This window comes from Phodopus roborovskii, unplaced genomic scaffold (assembly GCF_943737965.1).
Source record: "Phodopus roborovskii unplaced genomic scaffold, PHOROB, whole genome shotgun sequence".
Classification (NCBI taxonomy): domain Eukaryota; kingdom Metazoa; phylum Chordata; class Mammalia; order Rodentia; family Cricetidae; genus Phodopus; species Phodopus roborovskii.
Window position 1 is genome coordinate 7,978,663 of NW_026126638.1, and position 20,225 is coordinate 7,998,887.

Here is a 20,225-nt window from a genome sequence, read left to right on the forward strand (position 1 = left end):
GTAGGAGGCAGCAGCATACGGTGACAGTGAGGCTGGCTTCCCATGAAGTCTGTTGTCCTGGCAACATGATACTGAAAGGTTAAAGGCTGCTGCTCCCTACCACTCTAGAGAACATGTTGCCAAGACAACAGAATGCATCCAAGACACATGGTGACAGGCCATGAGGACTTGGGGCTATGCCAGGAACCTTCTCTTCAAGGCAGACTATCTGGGCTGACTAAACCATTGCTCTGTCTTCCATACTTGACGTCATCAAAATTTATTAAAAAAAAAAAGTCACCCTGGATGCAGCATTCCTGGTGGATCTCTTCTGATGTCCATCATTCCATTTAGAAAGAAAGGAAATGACACTAAGCTGCAAATAGGTAGACACAAATCTGGGAGCTGCCGAAGGACACCCTTAACATGGAAACCCCAAGAACCATTTAGGGAGAACCGAAGTCTAGCAGCATACTTCTAGCTGTCTATGCACATTTGGCCATGTCTTCGAGTTTGTGAACAAATTTTGTGAACAAAGCAAAAACTATGTAACCTGTAGAAATATCAAAAGAAGAAGGTGCCTGGTTTGAAGAATTCAAACTTCAGCTAGAAAGAATACCAGATATTTATTCTTTCAGGTGTGTGTCTGGCAAAGTAATGAGTAAAAAGTAATTAGTAAAGGTTATTTACACTTCAGAGGGAGTCAGGATTCAAGACAGGAAGACCCAAAGAGGGGCCCCAGACAGGTCAAGAGCATAGTGTGCAGAGGTGAAAGGAATCTGGAGACAAAGTAGTATTGAGTTCCATCAGGGGTAAGAAAATCCAAGTAGAGAAGTCACCCATAGCAAGACATCACCTAGCCTAGGAAAGCTAGAGCCCAAACTCAAATTGGCTCTAACCCACCAGACCATGCTAACTGCATCTGCATTAGCATATGTTATTCTCTTCCTATGCCTAGAAAGCATACAAAAATATGCAACTACATGCTAGGGTTCTCTGATCCTATAAGATTAGCCCTAGAGGACCCTATCAATCTAAGTCCCACTGTCCTGCGACCCATCAAAACCCAACAAAAGCAAAACTAAAAGAACATATTCCCACATCAAGGCCCTCACACCTGCTCTTCTCTCTGAGAAAATACCACCCCTGACATTTTCACACATAGTACATTCCTCTTGGATCTTCCATGACAAGCCTAACAAAAATAGCCCACGATATTCCTTTCAGCTAATTCATTAAAACATTTACCACTGCTTTAATCAGAATTCCCTCACCATGACAAAATACCCAAGAAAATAATGTAATGTAGAGAAACTCGGGTTTATGGTGTCATACGTTGTATCTAAGGTAGACCAGCTTGATTGTAGTTTGCTTGTTCTGAGGCAGAAAGTGTGTAAGAGGGAAAGTTGTCCACCTCCTGTCAGCTAGGAAACATGGGAAGACAGACAGAAAACACAGGGGACAAGATGTACCCTAGAAAGGCATGATGCAAGTAGCCACTTCCTCCATCTAGACCACCAACTTCCAGAGTTTCCAACTCTTCCCAATATTCAAATCAATTTGAATCTATCAAAGGATTAATCCACAGATTACCTCAAAACCCTCAGGATCTAGTCACCTACAAACACCCTATCAGTTGGCCACCAAACCCTTAGTAAATGAGCCTTTCCAAGAGACAGTAATATGCAAATCACAGCAACTCCCATTTGGGGGAAAAAAAAGTACCATTTAATGGAGTACCTGTTAATTGTCAATCAAGCCAATTCAAGATTTTCTTTTTCTTCCAGACTCTATCTCCAGAGACTTTCGGTAGGAGAGACTGTATTGTTCTTTTTCCTTTTTCATGGAGAATAAATGAAGAGAAAGGGCATTTTCCCTAAATGAATTTCCTAAATCTTGGCTACTACCCTAGGAAATGTCATCATCTAGATGAAATGAAGTCAGGTGATTGCTAGACAATTTAGTATATCATAGAAACTATCTATGTTCATCTTTCAAGATTTAAGAAAAGTTCTGTATCCTCTTTTGAATGTGTACTAACAAAACTAAGGCTGACTGTTATCAAGTACTTTGTTAGCTGAAACATTTACTTTGCTGCCTCTCACGGAGCTCCTAACCTGAGTCACCCCATTTGAACACGTGTGTTAGAAATAAAGTGGAGATGCATAACCTAACTGTAGGTCTGCATAGCAGGCTGATGGCGGGACCTGGCTAGATGTGAAAGAGGAAGGGTGACAGACCCAGCAGCCTAGAGAGAGATGAGGAGCGAATGTCTTTGCCAGTAACTAGAGAGATTAATCCTATTATCCATTTTCACTTGGATATAAAACACTTTGCCCTTAATTTCAACTTACATCTGCTGCCCTAAAATAATGGACTCACACATACATCTATTAAATAGGTATGAAAGCCTTACAATATGCTAAATGTAAGCTAGGTTCTGGAAATACATGGAGGAAAAGGACATAGTTCCTGTCCTTACAAAACTTACAGGCTTCAAGCAGGGTAGAGAGAGAATATAAAAGGTCAACAATTAGACAGAGTCATAACAGTGACTATAAAAAGCATGCAATGGAAGGGAGTAAAGGAAAAGAAGTTTTGAAAGTTTTGGCTTAACAGTAGAGATTTGATGTTGATCCTGACTGGGTTAGGAAGCACATAGGAAATGAATAGATCATGTCTCTGCAGCTATGAGGACATTTCCAGAGATAAACCATAAGGACTCTGAGCTAGAAATTGGGTTACTCCACCCATGGGTTCAAGCTTTAAGTAGAGGAGGAGGTAGACCTGTGGAAGATGGACTTGGTTACAGGAAGTAGCTCCCTGAAGGTATGTTCTTGGTGGCTGCATTTTGCACTGGCCACTTCCTGTTATGGCTTCCCCTTTGCTTCTTATCTACATTGGTGTGGATGAACTGCCTCTGAAACTGAGCTAAGACAAATTCTTCCTATTCTTAACTTGGAGTTGTGAGGTATTTTGGTCACAGTGGTGAAAAGGATAATTTATACAGAAGAAAAGAACCCCGAGATACTGGGACATGGGTGAAAGAGACAGCTGCCAGTGAGATGCCCCATCTGGAAAGTAGAAAGATATCAACAACTGTACTTGGACACACGCATACGTGCACATGCACACACACACACACGAGAATGGAAAGCAGGAAAATAAATTAATAACAATAACGATAACAGTGATAATAATAATAGTACAAGAAGAGAAGCAATGCCCAAAAGGCAAACCCCTCTTATGTGTTTCTACCAAGGAGACTGAATGGGAGAACAGCTAAGGAGATCATAGACATTACACCTTGTTAGCATTGACCCTGGCCTGGGAGACCCAGAAATTGAGGACACAGCCTTCAGACAGAGTACCCAAAGTGCACCCCCAATCACTACAGAGTGAGGTGAGTTCTATTCATACTGTTGATGGTTTATCCTTTGCTTATCTTATTAGCCACTATTTGCCAGGTATTTCCTAATCACTGTGTGCATGTGGTGTGTACACATTTATCTAGGCGTGTATATCTGTGAATGCATATGTGACAGGCTAGAGATAGACAGTAAGTGTCCTCCTCAATTATTCTTTACATTGTTTTGAGACAGTGTCTCTCACTCAACCTGAAGCTTATCAATGCATCCAGGCTGTCTGACAATGAGCTTCCAGGATCTTCCCATTTCACCCTCCCCAGTGCTAGAGAGCCAGATGTATTCTTCTATGTCCAGGTTTTACATGAGTGTTGGGAATCCAAATTCAGATATTCATGTTTGGAAGACAAGCACCTGGCCAACAGAGCCATCTCCCTGAATGCTCCACTTTGAAGATCTTATTCAATGCTATATGGATCAGAGTCTCCTTGAATCTTTATCTTACAGTTTAGGAAACTGAGGCTCAGAGAAATATATTTCTAAAAATTCCCAGTGCCACACACTAAATGGGAGACTAAAGCCAAGGAATAGCCCAGGAAGTGGCTTTCCGTGTTTCCTTCCTTAACTATGGATGCTATTAGTGTGCTAGGGATATTGCAACAAACCATCACATACTTGGTGGCTTTTAAAAAACAGAAGTGAATGCTCTCAAAATGAATTAGAAATGAATTCTTCTGGAGAACAAAATCCTAAAATCAAGAAGTTATGAGGCCCATCTCTTTTGAAGACTCAGGTAGGTTACTTCCTTGCTTTGTCTGGCTTTGCATGGCTTCTGTGGCTTGTGGGCTTAATAACTCCAGCCTGTCCCTTTACACAGGCATCTTTGTGTCTATATCTTCTCTTCCATCTCTTAGAAGGATATTTGTCACTTAATTCCAGGTCTGTCCAAATGATAAAAGATGATGTCATCACAAAATCCTTTAGTACATTTGCAAAGACCCTTCTCTATGTCAGGTCATGGCAACGGATAGTTTCTATTGTCAACTTGAGTGACTGGTGAGGCATTGTGCCTGTGAAGATGTTTTTAGAGAGGATTAACTGAGGGAAAAAGATATTCCCTCAGTGTGGGTGGTACCATGGACAGAAAGGAAATCAATGTAGCACCAGCATCCCACCATCAGCTTCTTGGTCCACCATGATGTGAATCACTGTTCTGCCATGCCTTCCTCCACATGATGGACTGCCATTTTTTAAAGCGTGAGCCAAAACAAACCTTATCCTGTTTCAGCTTTTTTCCACCAGATACATTGTCCCATTGATGAGAAAAGTAACTAATGTAGTTATCTTCATAGGTTCTAGCAGTTAGGACGTTGACTTATCTTTTTGAAGGTCTCTGTCCAACTCAGTAAGTGTGCATATAGAGTACACAGTTCAGTGTCAATTTTTAAAGGTCATCGTTGCTATGTGTCACATAGCAACTAGGAATACACAATTACTACATCCCACAGTAAGTCATGTACAGCACAGAAAAATGATGATAGGTGAACAAGTCACGAAGAAGTGTAAACAGGACACTGATCAACACATGGGAGAGAAATGGAAAATTCCAAAGGTGGGAGTGAGAAGGGGATTTGCTGAAGGAGGAAGATGACTCTTTTTTGAAAAGTAGATAGGTGATTCTGGGGAACAAGGATGAGGAGTTTCCAAGGGGGGGGGGAAGAAGCATAGAGATATAAACCAGCCAAGACCATTCGGGGAGCTGTAAATAATTTAGTGTGCCTTGACATTGCTGTTCAAGGGCGGGGAGACTAAGAGAAATCATGGTGAGGCAGCCTGGGCCCTGATCAAAGAGGATGTCATATTGCAAGCTGTTGGAAGCCAGAGTAGAGTCTAGGTGAAACTGTCACCATCAGACCTGAGTCTCTAAAGGCTCTCAGATGAGCTTCACTATGTAGTACAAGCAAGAGAAAGCCAGTGCCAGTGGAGATTCCTGAGAAGGTGGGGATAGTAGAACTTGATTATTGCTAGAGGGAAGAGAGCACCCTAGGCTGATTTCCCAACTGGTAACTATCTCCTTCAAGACGTACTCTCTCTCTTGGGTTTGCTTCTTAGTACCCTTCCCTTCTTGGTTTCCAATCTCCCTCTCTTCCCTTCTTTCTCGTCTTCTCTTATTGGCATCATAGTAATTCTATCTGACTTCCGTTATGCTCTTCATCTGCTCTGGCCACCCCACAAATAGTACATCAGTCAAGCTTCTGCCCTTCACCCGCTATCCAAGGCTCTGTCCTTAACCCCCAGTATGCAAAATTCTATGCTTGAGTCAGAACCGAGGGTCTGTCCTTGATTTCATCTACCTGCTGCTCTTTCTGGAAACCTCTACACTTCAGGATCTGCTCTTGACCACTGAGCCTAAAGTTCTTCTCCTGGTGTGCTCATTGTACTCAACATTTCACTCTGACCCCTTTACCCCCTCTTTCCATGGTACACTCTGAGTCTTACCATGCTCACGTATGTCATCAACAACCTTCTTTCCACAGATGATATTAAATGAAATAAGTAATGTAGTAATCTAGATGCCCATCCCACAAAACTCTCTTTACCTCTAAACCCAAACCCAACTGCTTACTACACGATTCCACATCTATGGCATCCCCACATCCTAGTCCCAATCACTCCCATTCCCACTGTCATCAATTTGTGATGCATCTGATTGCTCTTGCACCATAATTTTTGTGACCTGCATTAAAAAGGTCAGTGGTGCCTCAGAAGGTCAAGAACAACTTGAAAATCTATTGACTCTGGCAGTCTTCAGAAAGTGAGAGAAGAACTGGAAGCCATGATTTGAGGCTGCTCTTTAAGGTCAGAACAAAGTAGGAAAATGAGGACCAGGGAAGCTTTCATGTTTGCTTGTATTCGTTAATATGGATGTGATTTTGAGCATGTTCATGGGTCACAGAGATACTTTTCCATGGATGCATAACTAACGTTTTGAATGAAGCTATTCTTGACCATGTATGCTAATACATCCTGTGGAGGTACTTTACATGCTCGGTGTCTGGATTTTAAGTGCCTGTGATGCACATGAAGACATGAATGAACACACATACAAGTCATTGTGACATCCAATCAAGTCCCCACCTATTGTGAATGTGTCCTAAGAATCCCTGATAGTAAAGATGTAGAGAATAAAGAACAAGCTGCTAACTGAGGAGATCACAGGCAACAACTGGAGATCTAGATCCTGGGCATGGTACCCTAAGTCCTGGGTCAAGACCCCATCTGTGAATGATTTCTCAACATGAAGTAACCAAAAATTCATTCACAATCAGACCTTTAACAAATCAAGGTGTTTCCAGCATTGCTCATGTGTGTTGAACTGTGGGCCTTCACACATGTAGCCTTTGTTCTGAACATACAACATTCCCATTTTTCACTGTGTATGTCATGAACCACCAAGCGAATCTGCCTGAAACACCCAGTCCATATTGGAGACTTCTGTGTATTATAAATCTTCATAAGTTTACTATACATACAAACTTCTCTGCTTTTACTGAAACAATGTAATTATGGGGGAAAAAATCTTAATGCTCTTTGACTATCATTCCTCAGTGTGAAAGTATCAATTCCTAAGATTGTATCATGTAAAAATGATTTTTTTAAAAATTGCCATTTGAGTTTCTAACTTGAGTCATAATTTAAAAAAAAAAAAAAACAAAAAATCATTAAATGAGTTTGGAATTGGGATTAGGGCAGAATTTCCAACATTTCTGAAATGGCTTCCAACATACTTCTGCCATTTTTCCCTATGTGTTAATGTGAAGGGATAATTATTAGTAGTTTTAACAATTATGACTTCAAAGCACCATTGAAATCTGGAAGACACTGGAGATGCTCTCTGTCCTCCAGCATCAAATACTCAGCCAAGATTTAATTTTTTATGCAAAATAAAATGAACATAGCCATCTCATTAGCATTCAAATCTGCTTTCACCTGGAAATTATACACACACCAAATTATTGTTTTAAAATAAATTTCTTTGTGATTTACTAGTGTTAATGTTTGATTTTCATACTTATTTTGTATGCCCTTATGCTTAGGGTCACATAAAAATTTCTCAGGCAAAAAGGGGTCATGAGTGGAAAACATTCAGGAAGCTGTGTTCTGGAGGATATCTGAAGAGACCAGATCAAGGACACAGAGCAGCATTTGAGGTGAGACAGGAGAAATCAGAGCTGTTTGGGCTTTTGAATTAAAAAGGGGTATTAGTTCAATTCCTAACTGTCATTTTCTTTAAGAGATACCTTCAATGCTATTCCCACCTCCATGTCTCCTTGTCTTACCATAGAGACTGGACACCTCCGAGGGCTGGCTGTGTCACTGATATCATTTGGGATGGTGTGATAAGGATGACTGAAGCTCCCTAATCTTACACTCCCCTAACATTTTCCCTTCCTTGAATAAGGACATGGTGTCTATGGAGAGATCAGCTATATCCCAACCACGATGAAAATACCACACAGCAGTTCTGGCATCATTCGGCCATCAACCTGCCTCTAGAGTGGGTCACCTCCAGACTCCTTGCTGAGACACCATTTGTCTAAGACATCATGAGCAGATCACCATTTAGAGGCCCTGGGAAGCCTTACTAAGCCCCTTTGACCTACAGCTTCCTCATCTGTAAGATGGAGACAAACTGTCTCATAAATTAAACAAAAACATAGGATGAGATAATATGGAATCAGGTGACTGGCCCGGAGGTTGACAAAAATAAATCGTTATCAATGTCAGTCTTTCTCACTGCAACTGCATAACAACTTGCGATAATTAAGCCACTGGTTCTCAGATGGAAAAAAAAAATGCCTCAAGGGCTTTCAGTTAATGAAGATCCCACTTTCCTTGAGATTCAAGAATGGTCTGCTGTGTGAAAATACATCACAGCACATAGGAGAGGCCTGAGTTTTACCGAAGCATAGCATCTCTTGCTGCCTAAGCCTGGCTCACTCTGAACTAGGGGTTTTTGTCTCTCCTAGGAGAACTTGATACACAACAAGTTCGAAGGGCAGGGCCAAGATCACAAGGGTAAAAATGAGGACAACCCACGTCTCTCTCCTCTCTGTGGCACCACACTCTTGTAGACACAGATGCTTTCCTTGAAATGAGAAACGATGTTCATGTATAAATTTCTAACACTCTGACCACCTTTTCTGTGAAAAGCATTAAGTCTTCAGTTTTTAAAAGCACAGAAATGGCCCCTGGATGTCAAGGGGGCAGTCTTCGCAAAGGCCCATTTTTAAACAGATGATGTGCAGGCCAACCAGAAACAAAGGCCACAGAAGACAGAAAGATCTAGAATCTACATAGAGCAGAAAGCTGCATACACCCAGCGTTTCCTGAACTTCAGGGAGAACCACTTGGCCATTTTTCCCCAAGTACAATTCAAGAAAGGGGACAAAGCTGGGGAGAAGCTGAACTCCAGGCAGGCAGGCTCTGTGCTGACTCCTTCTTCCTCAGGGTATGAACTGAGCATCCATGAGCTCAGGATCTAGCCAGATAATTCTCCCAGCTACTGGGCTTTGACAAAGGTACATAAATACTCACATTTATTTTCTCCTTCAACAGAAAGGAAATGCTAGGGCTTACCTCATATGATTGCATGAAAAATTACAATGCTTACTAACATACACCAAGCATATGCTTTACCCCCTACTTCTGAAATGCTTTGATACCAGTTTGCTTCTAGAATACCATGTCCTAAGCAACCAAAATCCAGTGACAAAACAAAAGGCAGCAAAGTTTTTTTCAGAGAAGACACTGTGCAAAGGTTTGCACAACATGTAGTCATCCTGGTTTAAAGGTAGTGCTAATAAATCCATGTGAGAAACTCGGGGATGAGAAGAAAGTAAGGCAATGATCATGGGCTTATCTGCTCTGTCCAGAGAAAGTGCCAAAGAAGAGAACAAACAGTGGAGAGGGAGGGTGGAAGAGAACAGAAGCAGGGGCCATCATCCTCTCCATTATACTCCAAAATGGCTTTCTGCACACCCACACACACACACACACACACACACACACACACACACACACGCACGCACGCACGCACGCACACAAGCACACACAGCGCAGCAATAAAAATTAAAAATCAGGAAAACCTCAATATATTGATTGTTTGGAGCATCACTGCCCAACCACGGCCTTTAGAAAAGGAGGAGACAGATCCACATGGAGCGCACTGAGCATGTGCACAGCCTTCAGTGCACGTTTTGGGATTGGGCTTTCACCCTGATCCACCCATCTGTTCTGAACCCCAACTCTCACTCAGCGCACCCTTCCCTCTCCCATCCATCCAGCTGTAGAGCTCGGATCTCACTTCATCTTGGCTGATCCTGGAGCATCTCCATCCTGGGGCTTTGTGTCCACTTTCTGCCCAAGCCATTTTCATTGTCAGTGATGCCAGAGGCAGGGCATTTTTCAGGGACTCCAGTGTTCTTATCATGTGTCTGTTTGCTGGATATCATTCCAACGTTTTTCACATATTTTCTTTTTATCTTCAAAATGATGTAAATTGGGTAGAAGGAGACCAATTTATATCTTACAACTGTCTACTGAGCCTCATATCACTTAAGTGATCTGATTGCCTAAATTTCCAAAACTCATCAGAATGGAGATTGAAATGTCTGACTTATAATTCTTAATTCGGTATCTTATGAAGCAAAATTGTACACAAAAAAGCGTGGGTTTCCAAACATGTGTTTCTGGGAGTTGAATCCCAGGTCACTGCTAACTGCAAGCTTCTTTGATGTTCTGGGCTGGTTACTAAACATCTCTGAGCTAAAATGTGAAAGCCCCATCAATTGAAAAACAAAAAACTCTTGGAAAGAAATGAAAACACTTCTAGACTGATTTCAGGCATTCATCCTAAATCCAGGATCTCAGGGAGAATAAAAGCAATTATAACAACACAAAATAAAATGCGTTATTTATTCTCAGGTGGGGGACTGCCAAGAAGCACCGCATACATTTTTAAACATTCCTTGTTACTGCTCTCAACAGGTTTCTACTACAAGTTCTTCTACTACAAGACCTTTTTCTGTCATGGATGTACCCTTTCTGGCCATGGCAGTCTTCCATAGTCTAATCAATCTCAACCTCCTGGGTGAGACAAGAGACGCCCATGCCCTTCTTCAGAGCCTTCTCCCAGATTTCTCTCCTGAGTTTTCTTGTTCAGCGCTATCTGGACACCTATCAAGGTCCCAACTACACATCTCATTTAATCCTCAACCATTCACTAAGGGATACTCTCTCCCGCACTGCACAGCACTGAGCCCAAGGTCAAGCATAACAAGCTGCTGAGTAAACCAGAGCCCCACATCCAGGACAGGGTGGTGGAAGCCGCTCAGACTCCAGCTCCTGAGTTCTCCCTACGTCACCCCCCTATACTTCTTTCCATCACTGTATGATGTGCATTTACCTCACCGAAGCAGAACCCTGACGTTTTTACTGATCAGTGAGTGTATGCAAATGCTTGCCCAGATGCTGAGGCAGATCTGTGCCTGCTTCATCAGAAGTCCTTATAACAGTGGTGCCTTTCCGGTACCCAAAGTTCCGCAGCCATGGGGAGTAAGCTCTTAAACTCTATCCATGAAAAGGAAAAAATGTAAACAGTGAGGGAATTACCTGTCCTCTAGGAGGGCCAAAAAAGAGCAAATAAAACCTCTAGGAGGTCTCTCCATCACTCTTCAGATAGTTACTAAGAGTTTCAGACACAGATACCATATGCCCCAAAGTCCCCTCATCAGTTCCACTTTGAAATTCTTTATCCTGCTGCCTCACTGCCTGCCACAGCTGTCAAATCACACGTCCCCACTCTACATGTATGGTATGCAGCCAGGCAATCGACTGTATACTTTAAGACCACACAGACCTGACCTCACACTTTGAGGCCAAAACTTCTCTCCCTGTGACCAGGAGGGCCCTTTATTTGATAGCATGCAGATCTTTCAAGCCTACACAGTATGCACATACCTCAGCACAGCCTGGGAACTGAATCGATCCTCTCAGCGCCTCCAGCCTGTGACACCCCTCTCTGGGCTCACCATCAAGCCTACCCCCTACCCTCCATGACCAAGCATCCACCTCTCCTGCTTCCAGGACCTTCTTCCTCTTTCTGACTTTGGGCCAAAACCCAATGAGATATTATTTACTCTGTGTTAGGACTTCTTCCACAACCATCCCGCTCACCTCCTTTTACCAATGGGGAGAAGCAAAGGTGGCATGGGCTCTTTGAATGTGGTTACAATGAGACAGAAGGAAGAGTGGCTCTCATGCTAGTAACCCTGAGGTCTACACTACCTACCAGATGGATTCTGCCTGTTGCCCTTAGGAGGCAGTAGCCGGCAGCTTCTCTGTAGACCTGTGTTGCATTGGCTCTTGCTCATTCTCTTCCGCAGTAAGCCTTCTGCTTAGCCTGACATCGGGCCAGGTGCTAGACTACTACCCATGCCGTGGCACTTCCCACAATGCCATGGGACAAAGGAGAAAGTAGGAAGGTTATGAAGCCTCCAACAGCCTCTTCCTTTACTTGGCAACTGCAGTTAAAGTATGACTTCAAGTCCCTACAACAGCACTTTGGATGTGGTATTTAATCTCTTTGAGTTTTTGTGTCCCCATCCGAAAGACAGTCACTGCCATTTAGCTCAGTGGTGTTAAATAAAATAATGCATGGCAGACTGACTGCCTAGCAGATCGTGAACACGCTCAAAGTACCCAGAATGCACCGGGGAGCAAGAAAGCCCAACCTCCACCCAGACTGCACCTCAGCTCCCAGTCTTATATTCATGCTGAGGATTTGCAAGAAGTACCAGGGGGATGCAACCAATCAGCTTATGCACAAGCTCCCTACTCGAGGGAAATAACATAGGTTTGCAATAACTCAAATGGACAACAACAACAACAACAAAATCATTTTTCATCTGTTGTACTCTGGAACGGAGCACACACTTATTTATGATTTTAAAATTTGACTCTTAATCATGTCAACATTCTCCCAATGCAATACTGTACCCTTGGAATACCATGCATAAAATAAAACATAATTTACCAAGGACGACAGCCCTTTAAAATGGTCTCTACCTGAAGCAAACATTCAGTGGGGTTTTGCCACAGTTGGTACCTTTTCCATTGGGTTTAAGGTTTGTTCCAAGTGACTCCTACCAGCATCTGTGTTTTCATTTAGGTGCCCACCTGAATGAACATCTTTCTCATAGGATGTTCTAAAGCTTCTCCACATATGCTCTCAGCCTAGCCTTCCCTGAACTGAACAATGGGAGGCAGAAGCAGTAGCCATCCCTCCTGCCACCAACAGATGGCGACAGTAGTCACAGGGGTTCTCTGCTAAACCTGTGCTGCTGTAGTTCTTATCTGGGGAAGCAACACGCTTGGGATGGTGAGGTGAGGCTTGGGGTGCTCACAGACATTCTTGACCACACAGCATGACCTTTTAGATAGAAACCTAAAGGCAGTTCTGAGAGTGATAACAAATTTAAGATGGCAATACTAAGGTGGAAATGATTCTGAAAATGGCAAATGTTCCACGTATTGGAGGAAGGTGAATCAACACAAATAGCTGAAAGCCCGTGACGGCTGTGGAGGCCAAGCAATGAGCGGTGATCGGTAAAGTGAGAAAAACACACCTGAGTAATGAACAGTGGCTCTGAAATCCAGGCAGAACGTGTTTTCTGTGATTTCAGACTCAGTGCTAATGTTGAACGAGAAACCGCCTTCCGGTAGACATTTAGCCTAACATGAGCGCAGGCATCTCCTTTCTGAAGCTTCATAGCAATGTTCTCACCTAACCATAACTGTGGAGTCACCTGAGGAGGAGGTTTTCAGACCCCAGACTCCCAGGCTGTGATGGACCCAGATATCAGGGGCCATTCAGAGCCCAGCGGGTGACTCTAGTGTGCAACCACAGTTAAAGTGCCTGCAAATCTAACACTGGAAAAAGCATGGCTGCTGTGATGATAGGAATACCGTCTTTAGAGCGTGCACACCCTTAGACGTGAGTGGATACCTTCCTATTTCTGTGACACTTGGGGCTTCACAGACAGAAACTGCCTGCATTGGGCATTTTTTCTTTTTACATTCTTACAACCATTGTGGGGGAGAAATTAGTAATCATGATAGAAGAGAGGGGCCTCATAGTGTTGAGGGGTCTACTTACATACCTATTTTAAAAAAAAGAAAACTATCAAGACTCCGAGTTTTAGTATCTCTCAGTCACAGACGAACAGACACACAAACCCATCCCAAACTCTAGACCAGTGGTTTTTAACCTTCCTAATGCTGTCCTTTACTACAGTCCCCCATGTGTGGTGACCCTCAACCACAAGCTATTTTCATTGCTACTTCATAACTGTATTTTGCTACTGTTACGTGCCCTGGCAAATTTCTATGTTTAACTACTTAATTGTTTTGTTTTGTTTTTGTTTTTGTTTTTTTTTTTTTTCCTTAAAAACAATGCATCATTTGCTCCTCAGGATAGCCGCCTTTTACCTTATCCGCCATTATCATGGATGAGCCCCCATGGATGCCCAGGATAGGGGTGAGCGTCTGAGCAGAAATGAAATCGAGGATCTGGGCAATGGCTTCCTGGTCAGTGTCGTCAGCGAACACCACCCCTTGGATCTTCCGGTCTGACATAAGATCGCAGATACGGGTGATGATGCTCTTTGGGTCAGTTTCGTTCATGGCTACCAGCTCCACACGGGGAACTACCGAGAGGTGATGGAAGTCATCTTTCTCGTGGGCGTCTTTTATGGCCACTTCGTCTGAAGTGCCCACGAGGATGACAGCGATGCCGATGCTGGGGGCACTCTTTTGAGAACGAGCTTTGCTGCCGGATACGGCCAGGACAGCCAACACCAACCAGAACTTGGGAGAACGGCACTCTGCGCTGGGCTTCATCTTCAGCTTGTCGACTCTCTGAAAACAGAAGGGAGAGAACTGTTTAGAACGTGAGGTGTGCTACGGGGACACATTTTCGCAGCGTATGGATGCTGGAGAGTCAAGAAGATCCACCTGCCAGTCTTCAAACTCCATGTCTCCCCCCACCCCCCAGTCTCTTAATTCTGATGTTCGCTGGGCATGATGAGAGTAAAAGAAATTTTAAAAAGCCTAACAAATCGCTGTCCAAGACAAATCGGCAGCCAACAGACAGAGACAAAGCTGACAAGGGCTGGGAAGCATGGGCTAGCCAAGCACACACTGAAGACAGCAGGAGGGGCCTTGCTGTTGCCTGGGACCCTGGCACTCTAGTTATAACCATCCTTGGGCTGCCCTTGGCAAAGACCAGGCCAAGTGAGCTGCAAAGGGGGCTCAGCAGAGGCTGGCCACAAAACATGGCCTGGATAAGATGAATCCAACAAGCTTCAGGCGTGGAGGCCCATTGTTCTTGTTGCCTGGACCTCATGTTCACCTCCCAGAGAGTGACAGCCTGGAAATGCCTGCGTGTTTCCCTCTTAGATTCCCTCTCTTAACATTAAATCAGAGAAGGGTAGTTAATTTTAATTGATCTTTACAAACACCCAGTGGGAAAAAAATTAAAAAGAGTATTAGTATCTCATGTTACATATGTTGGCACCAAGGCTCCCATGAAGTTGAAGGACCTACCCAAGACTTAACAATAAAGTGAAGCAGCCCTTAAAAAACATAAGATTCCATTTGTGTGTGTGTGTGTGTGTATGTGTGTGTGTGTTCTTAAGAGAGAGAGAGAGAGAGAGAGAGAGAGAGAGAGACTGTGTGTGTGGTTACTCTCCAGGTTCAGAAGAGGCATCAGATCTCATGGGCTGGAGTTACTGTAAGTGACTATAAGCTGACAATGTGGACACCGGAAACTGAGCTCAAGTCTTCTGAAAAAGCAGCAAGTGCCCATAGCGCCAAGTCATGTCTAGCCCCACTCAAGCCATCTTGATCCCAGTCTTGTGATTTTCATGTTCTAATCTGTATTCCATGACATTATACACCTCACACTGCCTTGCACACCATCAATTACTGTAATATAAGAACAGTATCATCCTGACCTTTTTATGCATCAAAATACACAAACAACCAAATACTACTCATACTTGGAGTCATGGAGTGTCAACCTTGAAAGGGTGGCCTATATATTTGTGTATAACTCACCACCATCTTTTTACAAAGAGCCACCCTCTTCTTATTTCCACACAGGAAGTCACAGACTAAAGATGCAGAAGTCTGTAGAATATGAACCTTCGTCATTTCTCTTTATGTTTCTCATCATTCGTTCTAAGAGCTTCTTATTTTATGGGAATGGGTCCCGCCTGTGTTGCTTTGCTTTAAACGGTCATTTATTGTACAGTATTATACACTGCACTGGAAGGTATTTTCCTCATGTGCAATCTCTTTGCTTCTCTTGAAAATTCAACAAATTAGACATTTTATTCCCATTTCTCAAATGGAGAGACTGAAGCTCAAGGCAGTTATGTAATCCTCCAAGGTCAATGGTGTTATAATACCAGAATGCAAATAGATTAATATAGCATTGTTCTCCAAGCGGCCCAGAGCTAGAAGAGAATCATTTTGCTATCAAACATGGAAATGTGGTTTAATCTCTCCTGCTTTTTTTGACCCCAAAAGAGGGGCATGGATTTGTTAGGGATCTAAAAATTTGAGAATTCGGCTAACTAAAAGGAAAAATAAAATGATAATGAAGGTACTGAACAAAGAAAGATTGGGAAGTATTCAAGCTAAGCAGACTGACCACCACAAAGGGCATTAATGATTCAGGAGTGATATGCTGGGACATTTTGTGGCTGAGGAAGCACAAAATCCAATCCAGTTCTTGGCAGAAAACCTTGTGGAACTCTTGCTGTTATAGTCATCCTTCAACATTGCCAAGAGGAGACCTGGATTGATTGCCTCGCTTCTCCCAAACTAAGAGGAGTGTGTCTCTGGAGTTTGCACCCGTCAAAGCTCATGCCTGGCAGCTTTCTGGTCTCCAATCCTGTGGAAATGAGGAATGACTCCCTAGGTTCCAAAAGCCCATGCTGATGGGTTGTGCATGGTCTGCCAGCACTGGGGACTGAGCACCTCCTTCTCAGTGTTTAAAGAAAGGCAGTCGGACCCAGAGGTTGAGTAGCACCAAATATTCAGTGGGAGACAGTTGGGTTTAGTATCTCAGAGATGGGAAAGATATATGCTCAGTTCCAAGGGCTGATTTTCAATGAGAACCCGAACATTGGTTAAATCTATCTACTCACTTCATTCCAGTGGGCTTCTAATTCTACAGTTACAAGTCCCTAAATTAGATTTCTTCACATTTAAAAGTAGCCTGCTCTGCCATGACAGTATATTAACTTTAATGCACCCGATGCTCCTCTGTTTCAAGCTTTTATTTGCTCTCTTTAAATACCTCTCATGTTCCTCCATTTTCTCTCCCACGATATATTATACTCTTTTACACAATGGCTAGTGGTGACATCCAGCGAATAGGATCTGGCTTTACCACGCATCTCTTTTATACTTGGGATAGAGCAAAGCTCTTTACAAAGTAATACATTATGGGAGATAGCAGTGACAGAGGGACCAGGAGCTGAACAGAGAAAAGGCTCTGAATACAAACTCAATGTCAGACATGGAGGGGGCAGTTGAGAGGAATGTGTGGTTCGAGATAAATAACACCATGCCTTTCTTCAGACAAACTGAATGCAGTTTCTTCCTGTCTGCCTCCTCTTTTCTATTTTACTTCACCCTCCCAAGGAGAACAGGGAAGCACTTCCTTCGACTTCTCTCCAAAGCCCGTGAGATCAACCTAAGGCTTGGGATTGTTTAGTACACTTCTATGACAGTGGATCTGCCCATCTTAACCAATAGGTGACTCCCACACAAACAGACCTTTTAGGTTAGCCATCTTGTAGTGGATATCAACTATTTGCAGCAATTTTTTTCGCCAGCAGTGGGAACTGATCACAAGTCTTTGCATACATGTTCTATAATACTGCTATATCCCAATCCTGGACATTAGTTTTGGCCATTAGTCTTGATGCTGAGGATGTCATGAACACATGTTCTGCCATTCAGGATCATTATCTAAGAGAAGTTACAGCCATCAAAGAAATGTCTTGTCTCATATCTGTTTATATTCTTGGGATATCGCCCTGATTCATATACCACAAACAAGAAAGATTCAATCCACTACAGCCAATTACAGCCTTTTGCCACTACATTAAATCACACATAAAATGTGATATGTAACAGTTTGAATTTCAAATAGTTCACCCACTGTGCGACAGAAACTATGACTGATAGATGTTCATGCATTACTCAATTCCTATAAAACACTATCAGTTATAATTCTCCCTGAGTTCTAAATGAGGAATGAAATCTGAGAGGTTAAATATGTGACCAAGATCATACAGCAAATTGGGCTTCACAGCCAAGTTTGTCGGATTCTAAAAGCCTTTCTCTTTTTCCATTCTGGAAGCGCCTCAGTACAGGTAGATGAAAGATACAATGAACAAACGGATGAATGTATGAAACTACTAACCTGGCTTTAAACCAGTCCCATTTTAATGAAGTGCATTAGGGTGAGGTAGTCACCTAATTGGTGTTGTCTACTTTGTCACTGGTAAAATCAGGATAATAGGTCTAACCTACATCCCTGGAAGGGTTTCTGAAGATCAAATGGTAATATGTATATGGGAGTGCTTTGAAGACAGTGAACTACTCTGCAGATGCAAAGCGTGCTACTGTTAAGCTTTTAGAGGCTGTTCAAGGAGCCAAGCTATTTATGACAGCACAAAGTGAGCACGTGGGAGGTGGGGGTGAGACAATGTCAGACAGAGGCTGAGGGGATGGTAAGAGGGACCGCACATGGAGCAAAAGACATCCGTTCTCTCCTGATAGAACTTTCTGAAAAAGACATCACCTAACGTCCTCAGAGTGACAGCTGGCTCCGCTGACAACATCCAGGTCATGTAGCTGAATTCAGGAGCCTTTCAGGCAAGGGGCCAATATTGAGTGCATATCCTGAATCTCAATGTCCCCAAACCATGTTTTTAATTTGCACATAAAAGGGGTGCAAATAGAATCAGCAAGAGGGCAGCGGGATTAGATTGACCGTCCACTTTTCTCAGCCCTCAGCTTCCCTGGCATTTTGTCCAGGTGATGCATGCCAAAAGCTTCATGCTTCAAGGTCTAAGGTGCTTATGAGAGGTAGCCTACCCTTGCACCTAACTGTCTCTACAGACATCTGGATGAGGACATGGTCCAGCGCTTCCCTTAGAGAAAACTGAGTCCCAGCATAACCTTAGTAGGAATCATGAAATGTGACTTTGTGGGAAATTTTAAGCCAAAGATGCCAAGCACCACCCAATCAGGATGTTGTTTGAAGTGACGCTGTTAAGAGAGGCTATGATGAGAATGTGACAGACGGTGGTCAGCCAGGAACTAAAAGTTTGGGCCTAGACAGGTGTCATTGCACATGCTTGTAATCCCAGAATTTAAGGAGTTGAGGTGGGAAGATTGAAGCCTGGGGTCCAACCTGGGCTACAGAGGGAGACTGTCTAATAAAACAACACCAAAGACATGCTTCAGACACAGGAGCTGCTGAAGCTATGAATCATGCTGGAAGGCTATGGTTTGCAGGCTTTAAAGTCTGCCACGTGAGAAGGCAGCATGGTGGCCTTCACTGTGAAAGACATGAGTGTAACTTTTCTGAAGGTCAATGCGAGTGTCTCAACATTATGATACCAAGACAAAAATCCTACAGTGAAAACATCAGAGGGTAATGATAACTGCCACATGGGCACCGCAATGGTAAAACAACCCTGAGTACATATGAATCTAAAAATACAAGTTGACATGTAGAAAAGAGCAGCTAACATTTCCATGAGGGAAAAAGCGTGACTTCAACAGACAGGACATCTTATTTAGTAATACATATAAGATGTTTTACATGTGAGCAAAAAGCTTGAATTGATTCAAATATCTATAAATGCACTCAAGAGAATACATACTAGTCACAAAGGTACAATGCACTAGTAAATTCTGTGAAACCAAAATGTAACAATTGTCAATTTTACAAATGTATTTTAATAGGAAATAGAATTATGTTTTGTTTTGACTTATTTGAGAGAGGGTCTCTCTGCACAGCCCTGGCTGTCCTGGGAACTCAAACATAGACCAAGTTGGACTCAAACTCAGAGATATCTATCCATGCCTAGCTTTGAGATATTTTTTAATCACATATTTAAAACTTTTAAAGATACTTCCTAACTAAGGTTAAAGAGGAAATAAAGGGTGAGTGAAACATGAATTGATCTGCAGGATAACAATGAAAATACCAACTATTTGGAAAGAAAACCACACTCTTAATATATTTCTAAGAAAATACAGTGTGATTGACTGTACCTAAGAAGGATGACTTCAAGGAAACAGCATATCCAAGATATGACCGGGCAGACACACGTATGAACTCACAGGTCAGTGACAGAACACACAAGGTCAAGCCAGACAAAATCCCAGCACTGAGCAGGGGTGTGGGCATGAAGTCCCCTCCTAGCCAGGAAGGTATTTGAAACTGATGGCTGCTGGGAGGAAGAGCATATGTTTCTTCAATGGAGTGACTCTGCCTGTATGAACCACACTCCAGGGCAGCCCTCACGTTCAGGAGCAGTCAACACAAATCGGGCTCCCTGGACTTAACGCTTGTTTCTTACAAGAGAGAACAAGCAAGGTGTTGGGTAGATAGAAGGTGGGAGAGGGTCTCAGAGAGCAAAGAATATCATCGAAATATAATGTATGAAATTCACATGGAGTAAATCAAATAAATATTTTTGTTGTCTAGATTTTTTGGTCTAATTT

At 42.8% G+C, this 20,225-nt stretch overlaps 1 protein-coding gene across 1 annotated transcript in view; it reads right to left on the bottom strand.

The window, feature by feature from the left end:
* Positions 1-20,225, bottom strand: part of Grin2b (glutamate ionotropic receptor NMDA type subunit 2B) — a 427,951-nt gene that overhangs the window by 295,079 nt on the left and 112,647 nt on the right. The window contains exon 2 of the mRNA XM_051173139.1: positions 13,896-14,324. Coding sequence (XP_051029096.1) covers positions 13,896-14,306 — 411 coding nt within the window. The 5' untranslated portion in view covers positions 14,307-14,324. The remainder of the gene's footprint in view (positions 1-13,895; positions 14,325-20,225) is intronic.